A 17,025-nucleotide genomic window follows, 5' to 3' on the forward strand; every position below is an offset into this window, starting at 1 on the left:
TGGAGAGTTTAATATCCTCCTGGCATGTGAAAACATTTTTGTTTTCTACTGTTTTTAGTATACACACATACCATTTTAAGAGTAGTGGTGAGTTTTCACAAACGTACAGTTATACCGCCATCAGGATGGAGAACGCTCCATCACCCCAAAGGAACACTCTTGTGGTGCCCATTTGTACTGAACCCTCCCACCCTGAAGAGCTGATCTGTTTTAGGTTCCTATACATTTGCATTTTCCTGAACGTCGTATCAGTGGAACACCTTGTTACCTCAGAAGTCCTATTTTCAAACTTTAATGCCACAGTTGTAAAAGTGCATAATTATATAAAACTTGCAGTGTCCTTGTGAGTTTGAAGTTTTTGACATTGCCCAGGAGAGGGGACACATTATACCTTCTAAACTTCAAAATAAGAGATTCTGCTGTTACGAGCTATGTGAATTTGGGTAAGACCCTGTGTTTAACTTTCGTCATTTGTCTCATGAAAGGAAAGATGGGGTCAGGGGATAAAATGAGATGCAAATAATTTAAAAATCATATACTCTCTACACTGCTAAGAAAACAGAAATTAGCACTAAGAAAAAAGAGAACCAGTCTAGATTTCTGTTGTCGTTTAATGAAACAAAAGCTGTCACGTTTTACCCCATCTTCCATAACATCTGGAAATGTAAACATATGGAAATAATCCCTGAAAAAAGCAAAAACGGGCTTTGAGGTCTTTGTGCCTCATTGAAACAAAAACCTCCCAGCTACTCCTCTTAGAAAAAGGAATAGAGGGGCCGGCCTCGTGGCCAAGTGGTTAAGTTCGTGTGCTCTGCTTCAGCGGCCCAGGGTTTCGCCGGTTTGAATCCTGGGCATGGACAGGGCACCACTCATCAAGCCATGCTGAGGCGGTATCCCACATGCCACAACTAGAAAGACCCACAACTAAAAATCGGAACTATGTACCAGGGGGCTTTGGGGACAAAAAGGAAAAATAAAATCTTTAGAAAAACAAAAAGGAATGGAAAATTTTATAATTTGAGGATGTGAAATTTACCTCCTTTGCCACCACACAGGATATTATTCCAAACAATACTCCGTCTGTCTACAGCTCACCTCAATTACTGCTTGCATCATTACCCTCTAAACATTCACAGCTCTTTTTAGTATTTTAACCAGGAAATCACATTGACCTTGCACAGATATCACTCTACTCAGAGGAAAACCCATGATGGGCTACAACTGTGCAGATGACCTGAACCCTTCCTCACACTGGGAGAAACTCGAAGGTTTCATGGGGTACAAATTGTGTCACTCAGTCTGAATAGCAGCAAAATGATATGCTGAATCAAAATGCAATTTCAAATCCTTTCAACTGATGTTAAACAGAAACATAAATACCACAAATACCATGGCCCAAAGCAATGGAAGTTGAGTTCTAGTTACCCATGTATCTGGATCATGATCGAATAGCACATGCAGGAAAACATTTGGCCACAGCTAAAATGAAGATGAACTCTGTCTATGCCTTTATCTTTACGGGGAACCATCGTGTTTAATCTCAATAAGGCAGGACTTTGGTATTGCTGCCCATTGTTTACATCCACACTGGAGCAGTCCCTTCAACAGTGTTTAAGATACATATGATGTTGGGAAAACAATGATCAATGATGACATCCTCACTCACTGAGGCTGCTGCCTACCACAGAGAAGATATACATCCACCAAAGGATGAATGAATACAGAAGTTCTATGTGTGTGTACATATATATACACACACACACAATGGATTGTTATTCAGCCATAAAAACCCAGGACATCATACCATTTTCAAAGACATGGATGAAACCTGAAGGCATAATGCTAAGTGCAATAAGTCAGAGAAAGATAAATACTTTATACTCTCACATATATTTGCATTCTAAAAAAACAAACTCATAGAAAAGGAGATCAGACTTGTGGTTACTAGAGATGGGGGTTGGGGTGTGCTGGAAGGAGCAATTGGAGGAGTGGTCAAAAGGTACAAAATTCCAGTTATAAGAGAAATAAGGACTAGGGATATAATGTATCACATGATTATAGCTAACACTGCTATATGATATATAGGAAAGCTGTTAAGAGAGTAAATCCTAAGAATTCTACTCACAAAGAGAAAATCTATTTTCTTTACGCTTTTCTTCTTCCTTTAATTTTTTATTTTACCTATATGAGAAGCGGATGTTAACTGACCTAGTGTGGTAATCATTTCACAATTATGTGTAAATCAAACCACCATGTTGTACACTAAGTATATAACGTCATGGAGTCAATTCTTTCTCAATAAAACTGGAGTCAGAGACTTTTGGTCTCTGGACTGTCAAGCAAGGAGCTCAGAAGCCAGTCTCCAGTTCTCAAAACAAAAAAACCATGCCACAACCAGAAGAACCCACAACGAAGAATATACAACTATGTAACGGGGGGCTTTGGGGAGAAAAAGGAAAAAATAAAATCTAAAAAAAAAAAATCTAGACACAGACTTTACACTTTTCACAAAAATTAATTAAAAATTAATCAAAGATCTTAGGATAAAATGTAAAACAGACATACTCCTAAAGATAAAATAGGAGAAAATCTAAGTGACCTGGGGTTTGGTGATTTTTAGCTACACCACCAAAAGCAAGGTCCAAGATAGAAAAGCAAATTTGACTTCATTAAAATGACAAGCTTCCAAGGTGGGCGGAGCAAAATGGCAGGGTGAGCTGACCCAGGATTCTCTCCCCTCCAAAATACAATAAAAGATTGGAAGAACTGAATTTCAGAGAATAAACATAATGCCAGCTCGTTAGAGACCTACAATACCAAGAAGGCAGACATCATAACCTTGCTTACACCTTCGGAGGCGACAGAACGGTAGGAGAGAACATCGCTCCCTCCCCTAGAGTCTGCGATCGCTGCGGCTGCGGCGCAGGTCGGGAAGGAGCGGGGGAGGGGCCGCACGACCAGGTGATCATCCAGGACTCCTGCCGCTGATTCAGTGGAGACCCGCTGACAGGGGGAAAGCTTCCGTCCGCGGGGACCCTATAAATCAAGGGCCTTGCGAGAGCAGAGAACAGAACTGATCTGAACCCAGACCGGCGCCTGTAACAGCCCCTCCCCTCTAACAAAGCCAGTGGGCGCAGCCATCTTGCCTCGAAGGCAGAGAGCTAACACGCCGCTCTCGACCCCCATCTAGTGGCGACAGGCTGTAACTGCAACTGAATTCTACCACCATGAGAAAAAACTGCTCCTCTACCATCCAGCAATTTATAAAAGCTCCAGACCAGAAGGAAAACAATAAAAACACAGAATTAAGTCCTGAGGACTTGGAATTAGGTAAACTAAGTGATAATGAATTCAGAGCAGCTATAATCAAAAAACTCAATGAGGTAGAGAGAAAAATAGAGAAACAAGCCGACTTCTGGAGTTACTTCACAAAAGAGATTGAAATCATAAAGAAGAATCAAACAGAATTACTTGAGATGAAAAACACAATGGACCAGATAAAACAGAATACGGATTCCCTGAATGCCCGTGTAGACAACCTAGAGGAGCAAATCAGCATAATCGAGGACAGACAGGCTGAATGGCGCCAGACAGAGGAAGAAAGAGAACTAAGAATTTTAAAAAATGAGGAAAATCTCCGAGAGATAATGGATTCAATGAGTAAGAACATAAGGATCATAGGAATTCCCGAGAATATGGAAAAGGAAAATGGAGCAGAAAGTGTGCTTAACGAAATTATTGAAGAGAACTTCCCAAATCTAGGGATCAACGGAGAAATGTGTGTAGAGGAGGGTTTTAGATCTCCTAGATTTGTCAATGTAAAAAGACCCACCGCAAGGCACATAATAGTAAAGTTGGCACATAGGAATGATAAGGAAAGAATACTCAGGGAAGTAAGAAAAAAAAAGAGAATAACGTATAAAGGAGCCCCTATCAGACTGTCAGCGGATTTCTCTACAGAAACCCTACAAGCTAGGAGAGAATGGAGTGATATATTCAAAGCTTTAAAGGATAAAAACCTTCAGCCAAGAATACTCTATCCAGCAAGAATTTCCTTCAGATATGAGGGAGAAATTAAATCTTTTCCAGACAAACAAAAGTTAAGGGAATTTGTAACTAAAAGCCCTCCATTACAAGAAATCCTCAAGAAGGCTCTCATACTTGAAAAAAGAAAAAAGGGAGAAAGGGGACACAATCGACAGACTAGGGAGACCGATGGATAGAACCAGAACAGGATAGCAAATATTCAACTATAGCAGTAGGGTAAAAATAAGGAAACTACCAAAACAAGGACGATCTTAGCACTCTAACTACAAATTAATAAGACGAGTTGGAATAAAAAATGAAAATAATTATTTAGGAGGGGAAGAGCAAAGGGTCTAAATCAGTATTGGTTGAGTAAGTAAGAGACCACCAGAGAATAGACTATATTATACACGAGATTCTAAATACAAACTTCAAGGTAGACACTAAAATAAAGTACAGAACAGAGTCACAAATCATAAATAAGGAAAAATCAAAGAACTCCAGCATAAGAAATTGCAGTATTAAATGGGTAGTCTAAAGCACACAGGAAAAGAAACACAGGAAAACAAGATAATGAGCGACAGATTGACAGCATTAAGTCCACATGCATCAATAATCACTCTCAATGTGAATGGATTGAACTCTCCAACAAAAAGACACAGAGTGGCAAAATGGATTAAAGAACAAGATCCAACAATTTGTTGCCTCCAGGAAACACACCTCAGCCCCAAGGACAAACACAGACTCAGGGTGAAGGGGTGGAGGACAATACTTCAAGCAAATAGCAAGGAAAAAAAGGCAGGTGTTGCAATTCTCATATCAGACCAAGTGGATTTCAAAGTAAGACAGGTAAAGAGAGACACAGAGGGACAATATATAATGATCAAAGGGACACTTCATCAAGAAGAAATAACGCTTATAAATATCTATGCACCCAACACAGGAGCACCAACATTCATAAAGCAACTATTAACAGACCTAAAGGAAGATGTTAAAAACAACACAATAATAGTAGGGGACCTCAACACCCCACTCACATCAATGGACAGATCATCCAGACAGAAAATCAACAAGGAAATAGTGGAGCTGAATGAAAAACTAAAACAATTGGGCTTAAAAGACATATATAGATCACTCCACCCTGAAGGAGCTGAATACACATTCTTCTCAAGCGCACATGGAACATTCTCTAGGATAGACCATATGTTGGGAAACAAGGCAAGCCTCTACAAATTTAAAAAAATTGAAATAATAACAAGCATCTTCTCAGATCATAGTGCTATAAGGCTAGAAATTAATTACAAGAAAAAAGCTGAGAAAGGCACAAAGATGTGGAGACTAAACAACACACTACTGAACAAGCAATGGATCATTGAAGAAATTAAAGAAGAAATAAAAAATACCTGGAAACAAACGAAAATGATAGCATGCCATACCAACTCATATGGGATACAGCAAAAGCTGTATTAAGAGGAAAATTCACTGCAATACAGGCACATCTTAACAAACAAGAAAAATCCCAAATAAGCAACCTTAAAGCACACCTAACTGAACTAGAGAAAAAAGAACAAATGAAGCCCAAACTCAGCAGAAGGAGAGAAATAATAAAAATCAGAGCAGAAATAAATACTATTGAAACGAAAAAGGCAGTAGAAAGGATCAATGAGACAAAGAGCTGGTTTTTTGAGAAGATAAATAAAATTGACAAACCACTAGCCAGACTTACAAAGAAAAAAACGGAGAAAGCTCAAATAAACAAAATCAGAAATGAGCGAGGAGAAATAACAAGAGACTGCAGAAATACAACAGATTATAAGAGAATACTACAAAAAACTATATGCCAACAGAATGGATAACCTAGAGGAAATGGATAAATTCCTAGACTCCTACAATCTCCCAAAGCTCACTCAAGAAGAGGCAGACAATTTGAACAGACCAACCACAAGGAAAGAGATTGAAATAGCAATCAAAAACATCCCAAAGAATAAAACCCCAGGACCAGATGGCTTTCCTGGGGAATTCTACCAAACTTTCAGAGAGGATTTAATACCTATCCTTTTCAAGCTATTCCAAAAAATTAGGCAAGATGGAACACTTCCTAACACATTCTATGAGGCCAACATCACGCTGATCCCAAAACCTGACAAGGACACCACGAAAAAAGAGAACTACAGGCCAATATCACTGATGAACATAGATGCAAAAATTCTAAACAAAATTTTGGCAACCAGAATTCAGCAATTCATCAAAAGAATCATACATCAGGATCAGGTGGGATTCATACCAGGGACACAGGGATGCTTCAACATCCGCAAATCAATCAACGTGATACACCACATCAACAAACTGAGGAAGAAAAACCACATGATCATCTCAATAGATGCAGAGAAGGCATTTGACAAGATCCAACAGCCATTTATGATAAAAACTCTGAACAAAATGGGCATAGAAGGAAACTACCTCAACATAATAAAGGCCATATACGACAAACCCATAGCCAACATCATACTCAATGGGCAAAAACTGAACCCCATCCCCCTGAAAACAGGAACGAGACAAGGATGCAGTCTATCACCACTCTTATTTAACATAGTACTGGAGGTCCTGGCCAGAGCAATCAGGCAAGAACAAGGAATAAAAGGAATCCAAATAGGGAGGGAAGAAGTGAAACTCTCGCTGTTTGCAGACGACATGATCTTATATATAGAAAACCCCAAAGAATCCATTGGAAAACTCTGAGAAGTAATCAACAACTACAGCAAAGTTGCAGGGTATAAAATCAATTTGCATAAATCAGTAGCATTTCTATACTCCAGTAATGAACCAACAGAAAAAGAACTCAAGAATACAATACCATTCACAATCGCAACAAAAAGAATAGAATACCTTGCGGTAAATTTAACTAAGGAAGTGAAGGACCTATATAATGAAAATTACAAGGCCTTTCTGAGAGAATTGGATGACGACATAAGGAGATGGAAAGACATTCCATGTACATGGATTGGAAGAATAAACATAGTTAAAATGTCCATTCTACCTAAAGCAAACTACAGATTCAATGCCATCCCAATCAGAATCCCAATGACATTTTTTACAGAATTAGAACAAAGAATCCTAAAATTCATATGGGGCAACAAAAGACCCCGAATTGCTAAAGCAATCCTGAGAAAAAAGAACAAAACGGGAGGCATCACAATCCCTAACTTCAAAACATACTACAAAGCTACAGTAATCAAAACAGCATGGTACTGGTACAAAAACACTTCACAGATCAATGGAACAAAATTGAAAGCCCAGAAATAAAACCACACATCTATGGACGGCTTATCTTTGACAAAGGAGCTGAGGGCATACAATGGAGAAAAGAAAGTCTTTTCAACAAATGGTGCTGGGAAAACTGGAAAGCTACATGTAAAAGAATGAAAATTGACCATTCTTTTTCACCATTCACCAAAATAAACTCAAAATGGATTAAAGACCTAAAGGTGAGACCTGAAACCATAAGGCTTCTGGAAGAAAACGTAGGCAGTACACTCTTTGACATCAGTATTAAAAGGATCTTTTCGGACACCATGCCTTCTCAGAGAAGGGAAACAAGAGAAAGAATAAACAAATGGGACTTCATCAGATTAAAGAGCTTCTTCAAGGCAAAGGAAAACAGGATTGAAACAAAAAAACAACCCACTAACTGGGAAAAAATATTTGCAAGTCATATATCTGACAAAGGCTTAATATCCTTAATATATAAAGAACTCTCACAACTCAATCACAAAACATCAAACAACCCAATCAAAAAATGGGCTGGAGACACGAACAGACATTTCTCCAAAGAAGATATACGGATGGCCAATAGGCACATGAAAAGATGCTCATCATCGCTGATCATCAGGGAAATGCAAATCAAAACTACACTAAGATATCACCTTACACCCGTTAGAATGACAAAAATATCTAAAACTAATAGCAACAAATGTTGGAGAGGTTGCGGAGAAAAAGGAACCCTCATACACTGCTGGTGGGAATGCAAACTGGTGCAGCCACTATGGAAAACAGTATGGAGAGTCCTCAAAAAACTAAAAATAGAACTACCATACGATCCAGCCATCCCACTACTGGGTATTTATCCAAAGAGCCTGAAGTCAGCAATCCCAAAAGTCCTGTGCACCCCAATGTTTATTGCAGCACTGTTTACAATAGCCAAGACGTGGAAGCAACCTAAGTGCCCATCAACAGACGAATGGATAAAGAAGATGTGGTACATATATACAATGGAATACTACTCAGCTGCAAAACAGAACAAAATCATTCCATTTGCAATAACATGGATGGACCTTGAGAGAATTATGTTAAGTGAAATAAGCCAGCAAGAGAAAGATAATCTGTGTATGACTCCACTCATATGAGGAATTTAAAACTATGGACCAAGAACAGTTTAGTGGATACCAGGGGAAAGATGGAGTGGGGGGTGGGCACAAAGGGTGAAGTGGTTCACCTACAACAAGACTGACAAACATTAATGTACAATTGAAATTTCACAAGATTGTAACCTATCAATAACTCAATAAAAAAAATATTAAAAATAAATAAATAAATAAATAAAAAATGACAAGCTTCCACTTGGTGAAACACAATGTTAAGAGAATGAACACAAGCCACAAACTGGGAGAAAATCTTTAAAGTTCACTTATCTGATAAAGGACTCTTGCCCAAAACATCCAAAGAACTCTGAAAACTCAACAGAGGGGCCGGCCCCGTGACCCAGAGGTTAAGTTCGCACGCTCTGCTTCAGCAGCCCAGGGTTTCGCTGGTTCGAATCCTGGGCACGGACATGGCACCACTCATCAGGCCATGCTGAGGTCGCGTCCCACATGCCACAACTAGAAAGACCCACAACTAAAAATACACAACTATGTATCGGAGGGCTTTGGGGAGAAAAGGAAAAATAAAATCTTTAAAAAAACGAACTCAATAGAAAGAAGACAAATAACCCACTTAAAAATGGGCAAATGTTGTGAATACACACTTCAGCAATGGTACACAAATGGTAAATAAGCCCATGAAAAGATGCTCAAAATCATGTGTCACTAGGAAATTGCAAATAAAAGAAAAGTGAGGGGCTAGGCCCATGGCCGAGCGGTTAAGTTCATGCGCTCTGCTTCGGCGGCCCAGGGTTTCACCAGTTCGGATCCTGGGCATGGACGTGGCACTGCTCATCAGGCCACGCTGAGCGGGCATCCCACATGCCACAACTAGAAGGACCCACAACTAAAATATACAACTATGTACTGGGGGGCTTGGGGAGAAAGAGCAGAAGAAAAAAAAATGATTGACAACAGTTGTTAGCTCAGGTGCCAATCTTTAAAAAAAAAAGCAGAAAGAAGGAAAGAAAAGTGAGATGTCACCAGACAATACAATGGCTGAAATTAAAAACACAGAGACACCAAAGGATCACAAAGATAGAAAGCAAGAGGAACCCTCATTCATTGCTGGTAGGAATGGAAAATGGTATGCCTACTTTGTAAGAAAGGCAGTTTCTTAAATCTAAGCCTACGCTTACCACATGGCATAGTAATCAAGTTTTTTGAACTTACCCAAACGAGCTGAAAACTAATATTCACAAAAACTCTGCATGTGAATGTTTACAGAAGCTTTATGCATAACTGTCAAGACCTAGATGTAACCAAGATAATTTCAACAGGAAAATGGATAAACAACAAGTGGTACCTCCATAGGATGAAATATTCTTCAGTGATGAATAGAAATGAGGCTACCAAGCCAAAAAGACATGAAAAAACTTTACAATCATATTGCTAAGTGAAAGAAGCCAGTATGTCGAATATAAATGTGGTGATGCCATCCCAAAAGTCTATGAACTCCCACTGCTTTTCTCTCAAAGAATTCAAGGAGCTTCCCAGGGAGCCTTGGGGTCTGGAAATGGAGTAACCTCCTTCAACACCATGGCACCTGGCAGGAGACTGAGGACAGCGAAGACCACAGCCTCGTGCAGGTAGGATATCCCAGAGGGCCAAGGTTTGGCTCCATTATGTCTCCAGGGGGTCTTGGTAGCCATGCAGACCTCTTAGAGTGCCGTTTCCAGGTTCCAAGGCAAAATGGACTGCTGGATAGAGGGTCCCATGCTCAGGGCTGTCTACATTCAGGATAGCCTCATAAGTAGAGGTCACTGCAGCTCTAATGCAACACAGTCTGGAGTCTGGGGCAGGTTCTTGCATCAGAAGTCTATGGACAAGTTAAGGCCATCATGGGCACCCTAGAAAGCATGACAAGTCATTGAGGCCGCTATAGTGAAGGACTCTCCGAGGGGACTCAGGATTGTTGGTTATATGACGATATGAAGAGTCTCCAGACTTTTGCAGTAGAGGTGCCCATTCTAGGTGGGAAACTTGCAAGTAAAAGCACAAATAGACTCAAGCAAAACTTGTAAATAATGAATATACTGCCTCCCAAACATAAAGAGAACCTAACAGATGTGGGTGCTGAGGGGAACAATAGCTATTTCTTCATGGTGTCAGAGAAGGAGCAGGTCTCAGATTATCACATAATTTCCAGAAATTTAAGTAAGTTGTCAGGGCCTCACATTTTACGCATGGCAATGTCCCATCCACTTTTTTTTTTTTTTTTTTGAGGAAGATTAGCCCTGAGCTAACATCTGCTGCCAATCCTCCTCTTTTTGCTGAGGAAGACTGGCCCTGAGCTAACATCTGTGCCCGTCTTCCTCTACGTTACACGTGGGATGCTAACCACAGCATAGCTTGCCAAGCAGTGCCATGTCCGCACCTGGGATCCAAACTGGTGAACCTGGGACCCCCGAAGCAGAATGTGCAAACTTAACCACTGCGCCACCGGGCCGGCCCCCTTTTTTGTTTTTTAAAGATTTTATTTTCCTTTTTCTCCCCAGAACCCCCCAGTACACAGTTGTATATTTTTAGCTGTGGGTCTTTCTAGTTCTGGCACATGGGATGCCACCTCAGCACGGCCTGATCAGCGGTGCCATGTCCCTGCCCAGGATCTAAACCTGCGAAACCCTGGGCCAGCAAAGCAGAGCGCGTGAACTTAACCACTCAGCCACAGGGTCGGCACCCCCATCCACTTTTTGTGAGCCCTTTCTTTAAATATTTGTATATCCTGAATGGCCTTATAAGAGATGTCACTAATGTAATGTCATACCTGTGTTCTTGGAGACACCAGGATGAGTTCAGACCCTGCCTGCAATGACTGTGGGAGGGCACAGCTGGGGAAGATCCATGAGGATAACCCAGTAAAGGGGCATCATGTCCCTTCAGAGGGAAGGCCAAGCGCAGCTGAGAGGCTGTGGACACAGGACTGGACGGAACAGACTCAGCCAAATCTGTGATGGCAGGATATTGATCAATTGCTCATCAGTTGTAGTCAGTAATTTCCATACTGTTGGAGACCGGGTAGAGGTCTGTGTGGTGCAACCACAGCCTCAAGTTGAGGTAAAACACTCTGAGGTGTCATCCTTTCTTTCCAGGTTTAATAAGAGAATTAATTGGCTGTTAAAAGCAGCACTGATTATAATCACCCCTTCACTAACTAGGTCTCCCATACAGTTTCCAATCCTTCAAGGCCCTGTGTCATTTACATTCAGCCATATAAACTGTATTATTTGTGGGTAAGGTCCCTGGGTCCCAATTTGTCAAGCCAGTTTGTAAGTGGCAAAGACTTCATTTAACTTTAATTCTTGCTCATTGGGTCAGAGCTTCCCAGCTCACTAAGGGATTTTTAGGATAACAGGTGCTATGACCATGGAGAATTTAGACAAGGCCACAGTTTTGATGGCTAAAAATTAAACATTTATCCTATTTGTCATCTACATGATATTCATCAACACCGCTAAGATAATCAGGGGCATCTTCCTTAAATTTAGTGGGATCCCAGGTATAACTGTAATTTGAGATCTAGTGTTGATTAAGTGCTTTAAGGTTTCTGAACTAGTGCATTACATCAGAGAGCAAAATTAATTCAGAACGGACGTTGTAGAGGCCCAGAAGCCAAGCAGAGTACCTTTATCTGTTTTCTTATGTAAATTTTTTCAGTATATTTTGAATTTCCAATTAGGGCAAATTGTGGACCTTCGTTTCAGTGTTTTATCTACTGTTTCCCCCTGATCTTTCCTGTTTTGTTTCCTTCATCATGGCATACACTTCAGGAGGGCAAGTGCCTCTCTACCTTGGTAGTTATAATTTTTCTCCATCCAAGAGTCTCAAAATAGTGCCATCAGTGTTAGGAGGCTCTCTTGTGACAACTGGTTGCTTTATAAGGTTTAAACTCCTGGCTTAAGTCAGGTTTGAACCTTCGGACACAATGGTGCCATGTCTGTTTTCCCCTAAAATCCTGAGAGTCAGGATCTTTGCGGCAGTAGAGGCAGGGGCAGCAGCAGAGGTACTGAAGGGTCATGGGAAGTCCTCTGCTATCACCTACAGCTTGTCTTTCCCTCCCTCTTATCTTTCTTTTAAATGACTGCTGTTTCCACAGTGACCCTCCGATGGACCCACCTCCTGCAAAGGGTATAGTCCCTGTCTAACACCTTCATCCCTCAGGCATGTCAGGCCAACACAGCTTCTGTCACAGCTTCACTCTAATACATAGAAAAATCCCACCAAATCACTGACCCAGGATTCATTTAAGGAGGCCCCAATCTCATATTCCTGCTCTCAAATGCCTATAAAGTCTTGAAACTGCCAACACTGGTCAGGTGAACCTAGAACTGTGGCCTGGTAAGGTCAACAATGCAACACGGGGCAGCACAGCTCCCAGCACGAGCTCCCCAGGAAGCAGCAGCCCACAGTGCATGCCGTCACCAGGCAGCAGAGATGGGGAGCAAGTCAGAGAAAGAGAAGACGGACCCAGGGGTGGGGTCATGTCTGGACATGCTGCTCAGGGCGCCAACCGTTATGGTCACCTGCAGAGCGGTGGTTCCCTTGTGGAGAACGATGCCAGGGTGGCACAAACACACAGAGCAGGAAAAGGCTTAGGACTCACATAATAGAGGTCTGAAGGGAGGGCAGGGCCGGCCTCTCAAGCAGCTCTCACAGGGCTCAGAAAGCAAGGAATGGAGCCTGGCCTGGGGCTTCACTGGGCCTGGGGGTGGGGCCAGGGCAAGAGCTCTGCACACAGGCAGGGCCTGGGGTGGTGGGAATCTCCTGCCTGCTCTAGAGGAGAGAGCACCCAGGCTTCCTCCTCAGCTTGTCCAGGTTGGGGCACAAGGGGAGGAGGGTGGGTGAGGCTTAAGCTGTGAGCAGTCACCCAAAATGTGGAGTCTGACTGCTCACTACAAGGACAAATGTGGGTAAGAAAAATATGCATTGTTGATCAATTTATAAAGAAACACAAACAGATGCAAAAATTATCAAAACTGTACTTGAGGGTGGCTGGAGTAACAGTGCTGGAGAGGACCAGAATATGTTGGCACTGAATCTTCTTAAGTTAGGCTTTGCTAACGTACAGATTGATTTCAAGTAAACAGAAATTTGTGCATACTATTTTACTATTTAACAGTCTTTAACTTTTGCATACAAGAAACCATTCTAACATTTAATTCCTCCAAAGACTACCGATTACAGAGTGTACACCATTCAAAATTAAAATTTTTAAGTCTCTTTATCTAAAAAGACATGCAGCATCCTAGTTTGTCCTTCCCCTATATCTCACACCGGGGTATTTTCAGGAATAAGCAGCACATTATAACGCAATGGGGGTTTGAGGTTAGCTGCTTAAATATACTAGTATTTTCAAAGATTAATATAAGCTTCCAGAAGTTTCCCTCACATCAACTGAAATAGAAATTTAATTGCTTTAACCTTTTTAATTTCAAAGTTCTCTAGGGGACATGCAAATATGAAAACTGATGTAATAACGAAACATACACCTGAGAACTTCAATACATTCATCACACATCTTGAGGTTATCTTCCCTAAATGGAACATAAATTCTATTTGTTTCTAGAGTTTTCTTGCTTTCTTCACATCCTCTCTCTCCATCAACTTACAATCTCAGGGCCCGAGTGCTAAGGGAAACTAGAGCCAAAGGGCTGCACTAGTCCATTGATAAAGGAATCCAAAGGGAAGAAACACAAATACTGGAATCAGCTCAGATGAGCAGCCTGCTTCCCACAGGACAGAAGGAAAGCCACACTCAGAAGGTCCCATGTTCCTGACTCTCCTGGTGGAGACAGAGCCCTGGGGGGGTCAGTCACTGGAGAAGGAGGAGAGGGCACCTGAGCAGCCACAAGAAGGAGCTCTGGGAGCCCCACACACCCTCCTCTCCCCAGGGAACAGTGCACATGCTCCCTCTCTCAGGCTCCATTCTCACCGTGAGGAAACTCAGCTGGATCCAGTTTAAGGTTCTGACCCAAATGGACCCCCAGATTAATGGGCCCTAATCCAGGACACAGAGCTCCTGACTCTCACAGACTTTCTCGGTGTAAACAAATTACACTCTGAGTACACCTACACTGTGGATGCAAAACTCCAATTATGTCTAGAAACACGCCCAAGGGAACCACAGCTACAACCTCAGAAAGGGCGTCACTCCCCACCCCATGAGCACGTGCACCCCCAGCTTTCCAGGGCTCTGCAGCTCCTCTCAGGATCAAGGCTCCTCCCATGGGCTGTGAGCAGTAGGACAGCTGCAGTGGAGGTTCCCCAGGAAGAACAGCTGGGCCTTCAAGTCCTTCCCTCTGCAGGCTCAAGGGGGCCTTAGCTTAGATCCACTGCCCTCAGGCCTCTGCCCCCAGTGGAGTTTTTCGGGCCATCATTGATACCTTAAATGACACAAACCCAGTGTTTGAACAATCCAGCTAAAGGATTCAAACCAGTCTTAATGCGGAAATGAGGGAAGAAAATTGTATGGCACTTTGCTGGCTCAACAAGAAAGCCCTCAAGAACGTATTGCATTGTCAGGAAAAAAAGATATTAAGTATTATTTCCATGACAGGACATTTTTTATAAACTATTAATCATACTTGAACACTCAGGTTTTCAATCTAAACCCTGGAAATCCATTCAAAGTCACCCAAAATAAAAGAACAGACCTCAGAATATTAGTAACATGCTCAGGGGACGAAAAAGGAAGAACAATTTTTAAATCAGGCAATGTAAAACTGGAATATTTTATTTTTTCCTGAAATTCACCTCTTTCTTCCCTCTTTGGAGGTATTTTATATTGTCTTTCAATCTGTATTGATTAAATACATTTTATCTATAGGAAAATTGCAACTAAAATAAAGTGAACGTATCTTTTCAAGGTGACAACCCCAGGGAGCAGCAGTGCTGACGGGCCGGATCGCCCCGAAAAGTTTGCCGAGAGGAACCTGCAGCAAAGGACTGCCAGCTGCGCGTCCGCGCCCAGGACGCAGCCTTGAGGAGAGGCGGGAGGAGCTCGCACCACGCGCCTCCAGGGGGATGCGCTACTTTCTCTCAAGAAAAACATCCACGAACGAGGAATAAACCCTCTTGAAAGAGCCGCCCACTGACTACGGAAAAGTGATAAACAACTAAAATATCGGGTTTGTTTGTGGTTGATGACGATGCTGTGACTCGGAGACGGGAAGTTGGCGTTCGGGAACGTGAGGAGGAATCTGGAAATTTAGGGACTTACTGTGGGTCCTGGAAGAGCTGGGGGGACAGGGTCGTGGATCGGAGACCTTGCTCCCCAAACACTTAGAAAACTCAGGAGAAAACGGGTCCCCTCTGAGGAGAAAGGAGGCCCTGGGGACCCACAGACCGCAGCCGCTCCGCGCACTGACCTCGGACACCGAGGCCCGACTGTACTGCGGGCCCTCCCGCGGGCCCAGCACCGTCTGGGACACGCGGGGCTGCGGGCGCACAGCGGCCCAGAGACGCTCCGGCCCAAGTCGCCGCGCGCAGGGACCGCAGGACGCCCGGGGCCCGGCTGCCGGCCCCGCCCCCACGCTGCGGCCAGAGGGGCCTGAGGGCCGAGCGGCGCCACCGCGGACTCGGGGCCGCAGACCCCGGAGGGGACCGCGGGAGGCCGGGCCCGCCCCGCCGCTTCCCACCAGCCCCTCCTCCCGCGTCCTCACCCCGGGGCCGCACACTCACCATTTCTAGGTCTCCTGGGTCCCCTGAGTTCTTCCTACGGTTCAGGTCAGGTCACAGCGCGACAAAGTCCGTGCAGAGCAACGCGGCGCCTTAAGCGCCAGGTGACCCGCGACCGGAAGGACTGTGGAGCGCCAGGAAGTGGAAAGTGATTGCGAGCATCGCCCCGCCCACCTGCCCCGGAGCCGACCTGATTGGACAGTTCGAAAAGCCCCCTCGGTCCTGAGTGACAGCGGGACGGAGATTACGCGTCTGAGCTGACGAGGAGCGGGAAATTGTCCTCTCCGGGGACTTTTCTACTGAAACGCTATGCTGCGAGGCCATTCAGGGAACTGTGACCCTTCTTTGCAAACACACAAAATCACCTCACCATGTGTAAAAATTAGTGCGTCTCCGCTTTGATCTTTGATCTTCCACCCAGCTCCTCCCCACCTCCACTCAACTGTACTTTAAATATTCACTTGGTGTAATTTTTTCAGGGAATTCCATGTTGTAGCATGTATCCATACTTCATTGTTTTTTTAAATTGAGATATCATTGAGAAGCGACATTATATTGATTTCAAGTGTACCACAATAAGTCTAGTTAACATCCATCACCACACAGACGTATACATTTTTTTTCTTGTGATGACAACTTTTGAGATCAACTTGATACCGAACCTGAAGTGAGTTCGGTCGCCTGTTGCACAGCAAGCCAATCTCTGACACCGGGTGTGGTGGAAGAAAGGAGGAATTGTAGTTTTGCACAGCGCTGACCAAGGAAAGAGGGCACTAACGCTGAAATCCCAAACTCCCCGAAAAGCTAAAAGGAAGGGTTTTCATTTGGGGTTTTAGGTAAGGGAGGGGGAGCATATGGCCTTGCTGGTCAGAGCTTTCCCACCAGCCTGTCTTTGGCCTTGAGA

At 43.1% G+C, this 17,025-nt stretch overlaps 1 protein-coding gene across 1 annotated transcript in view; it reads right to left on the reverse strand.

The window, feature by feature from the left end:
• The window catches only part of LOC124252371 (zinc finger protein 709-like), a 43,578-nt gene extending 27,354 nt beyond the window's left edge, over positions 1-16,224 (reverse strand). The window contains exon 1 of the mRNA XM_046685764.1: positions 16,125-16,224. Within this exon, the coding sequence (XP_046541720.1) occupies positions 16,125-16,127 (3 nt within the window). The 5' untranslated portion in view covers positions 16,128-16,224. The remainder of the gene's footprint in view (positions 1-16,124) is intronic.
• Between the last annotated feature and the right edge of the window lie 801 nt (positions 16,225-17,025).

Source organism: Equus quagga, chromosome 14, assembly GCF_021613505.1.
Source record: "Equus quagga isolate Etosha38 chromosome 14, UCLA_HA_Equagga_1.0, whole genome shotgun sequence".
Taxonomy (NCBI): domain Eukaryota; kingdom Metazoa; phylum Chordata; class Mammalia; order Perissodactyla; family Equidae; genus Equus; species Equus quagga.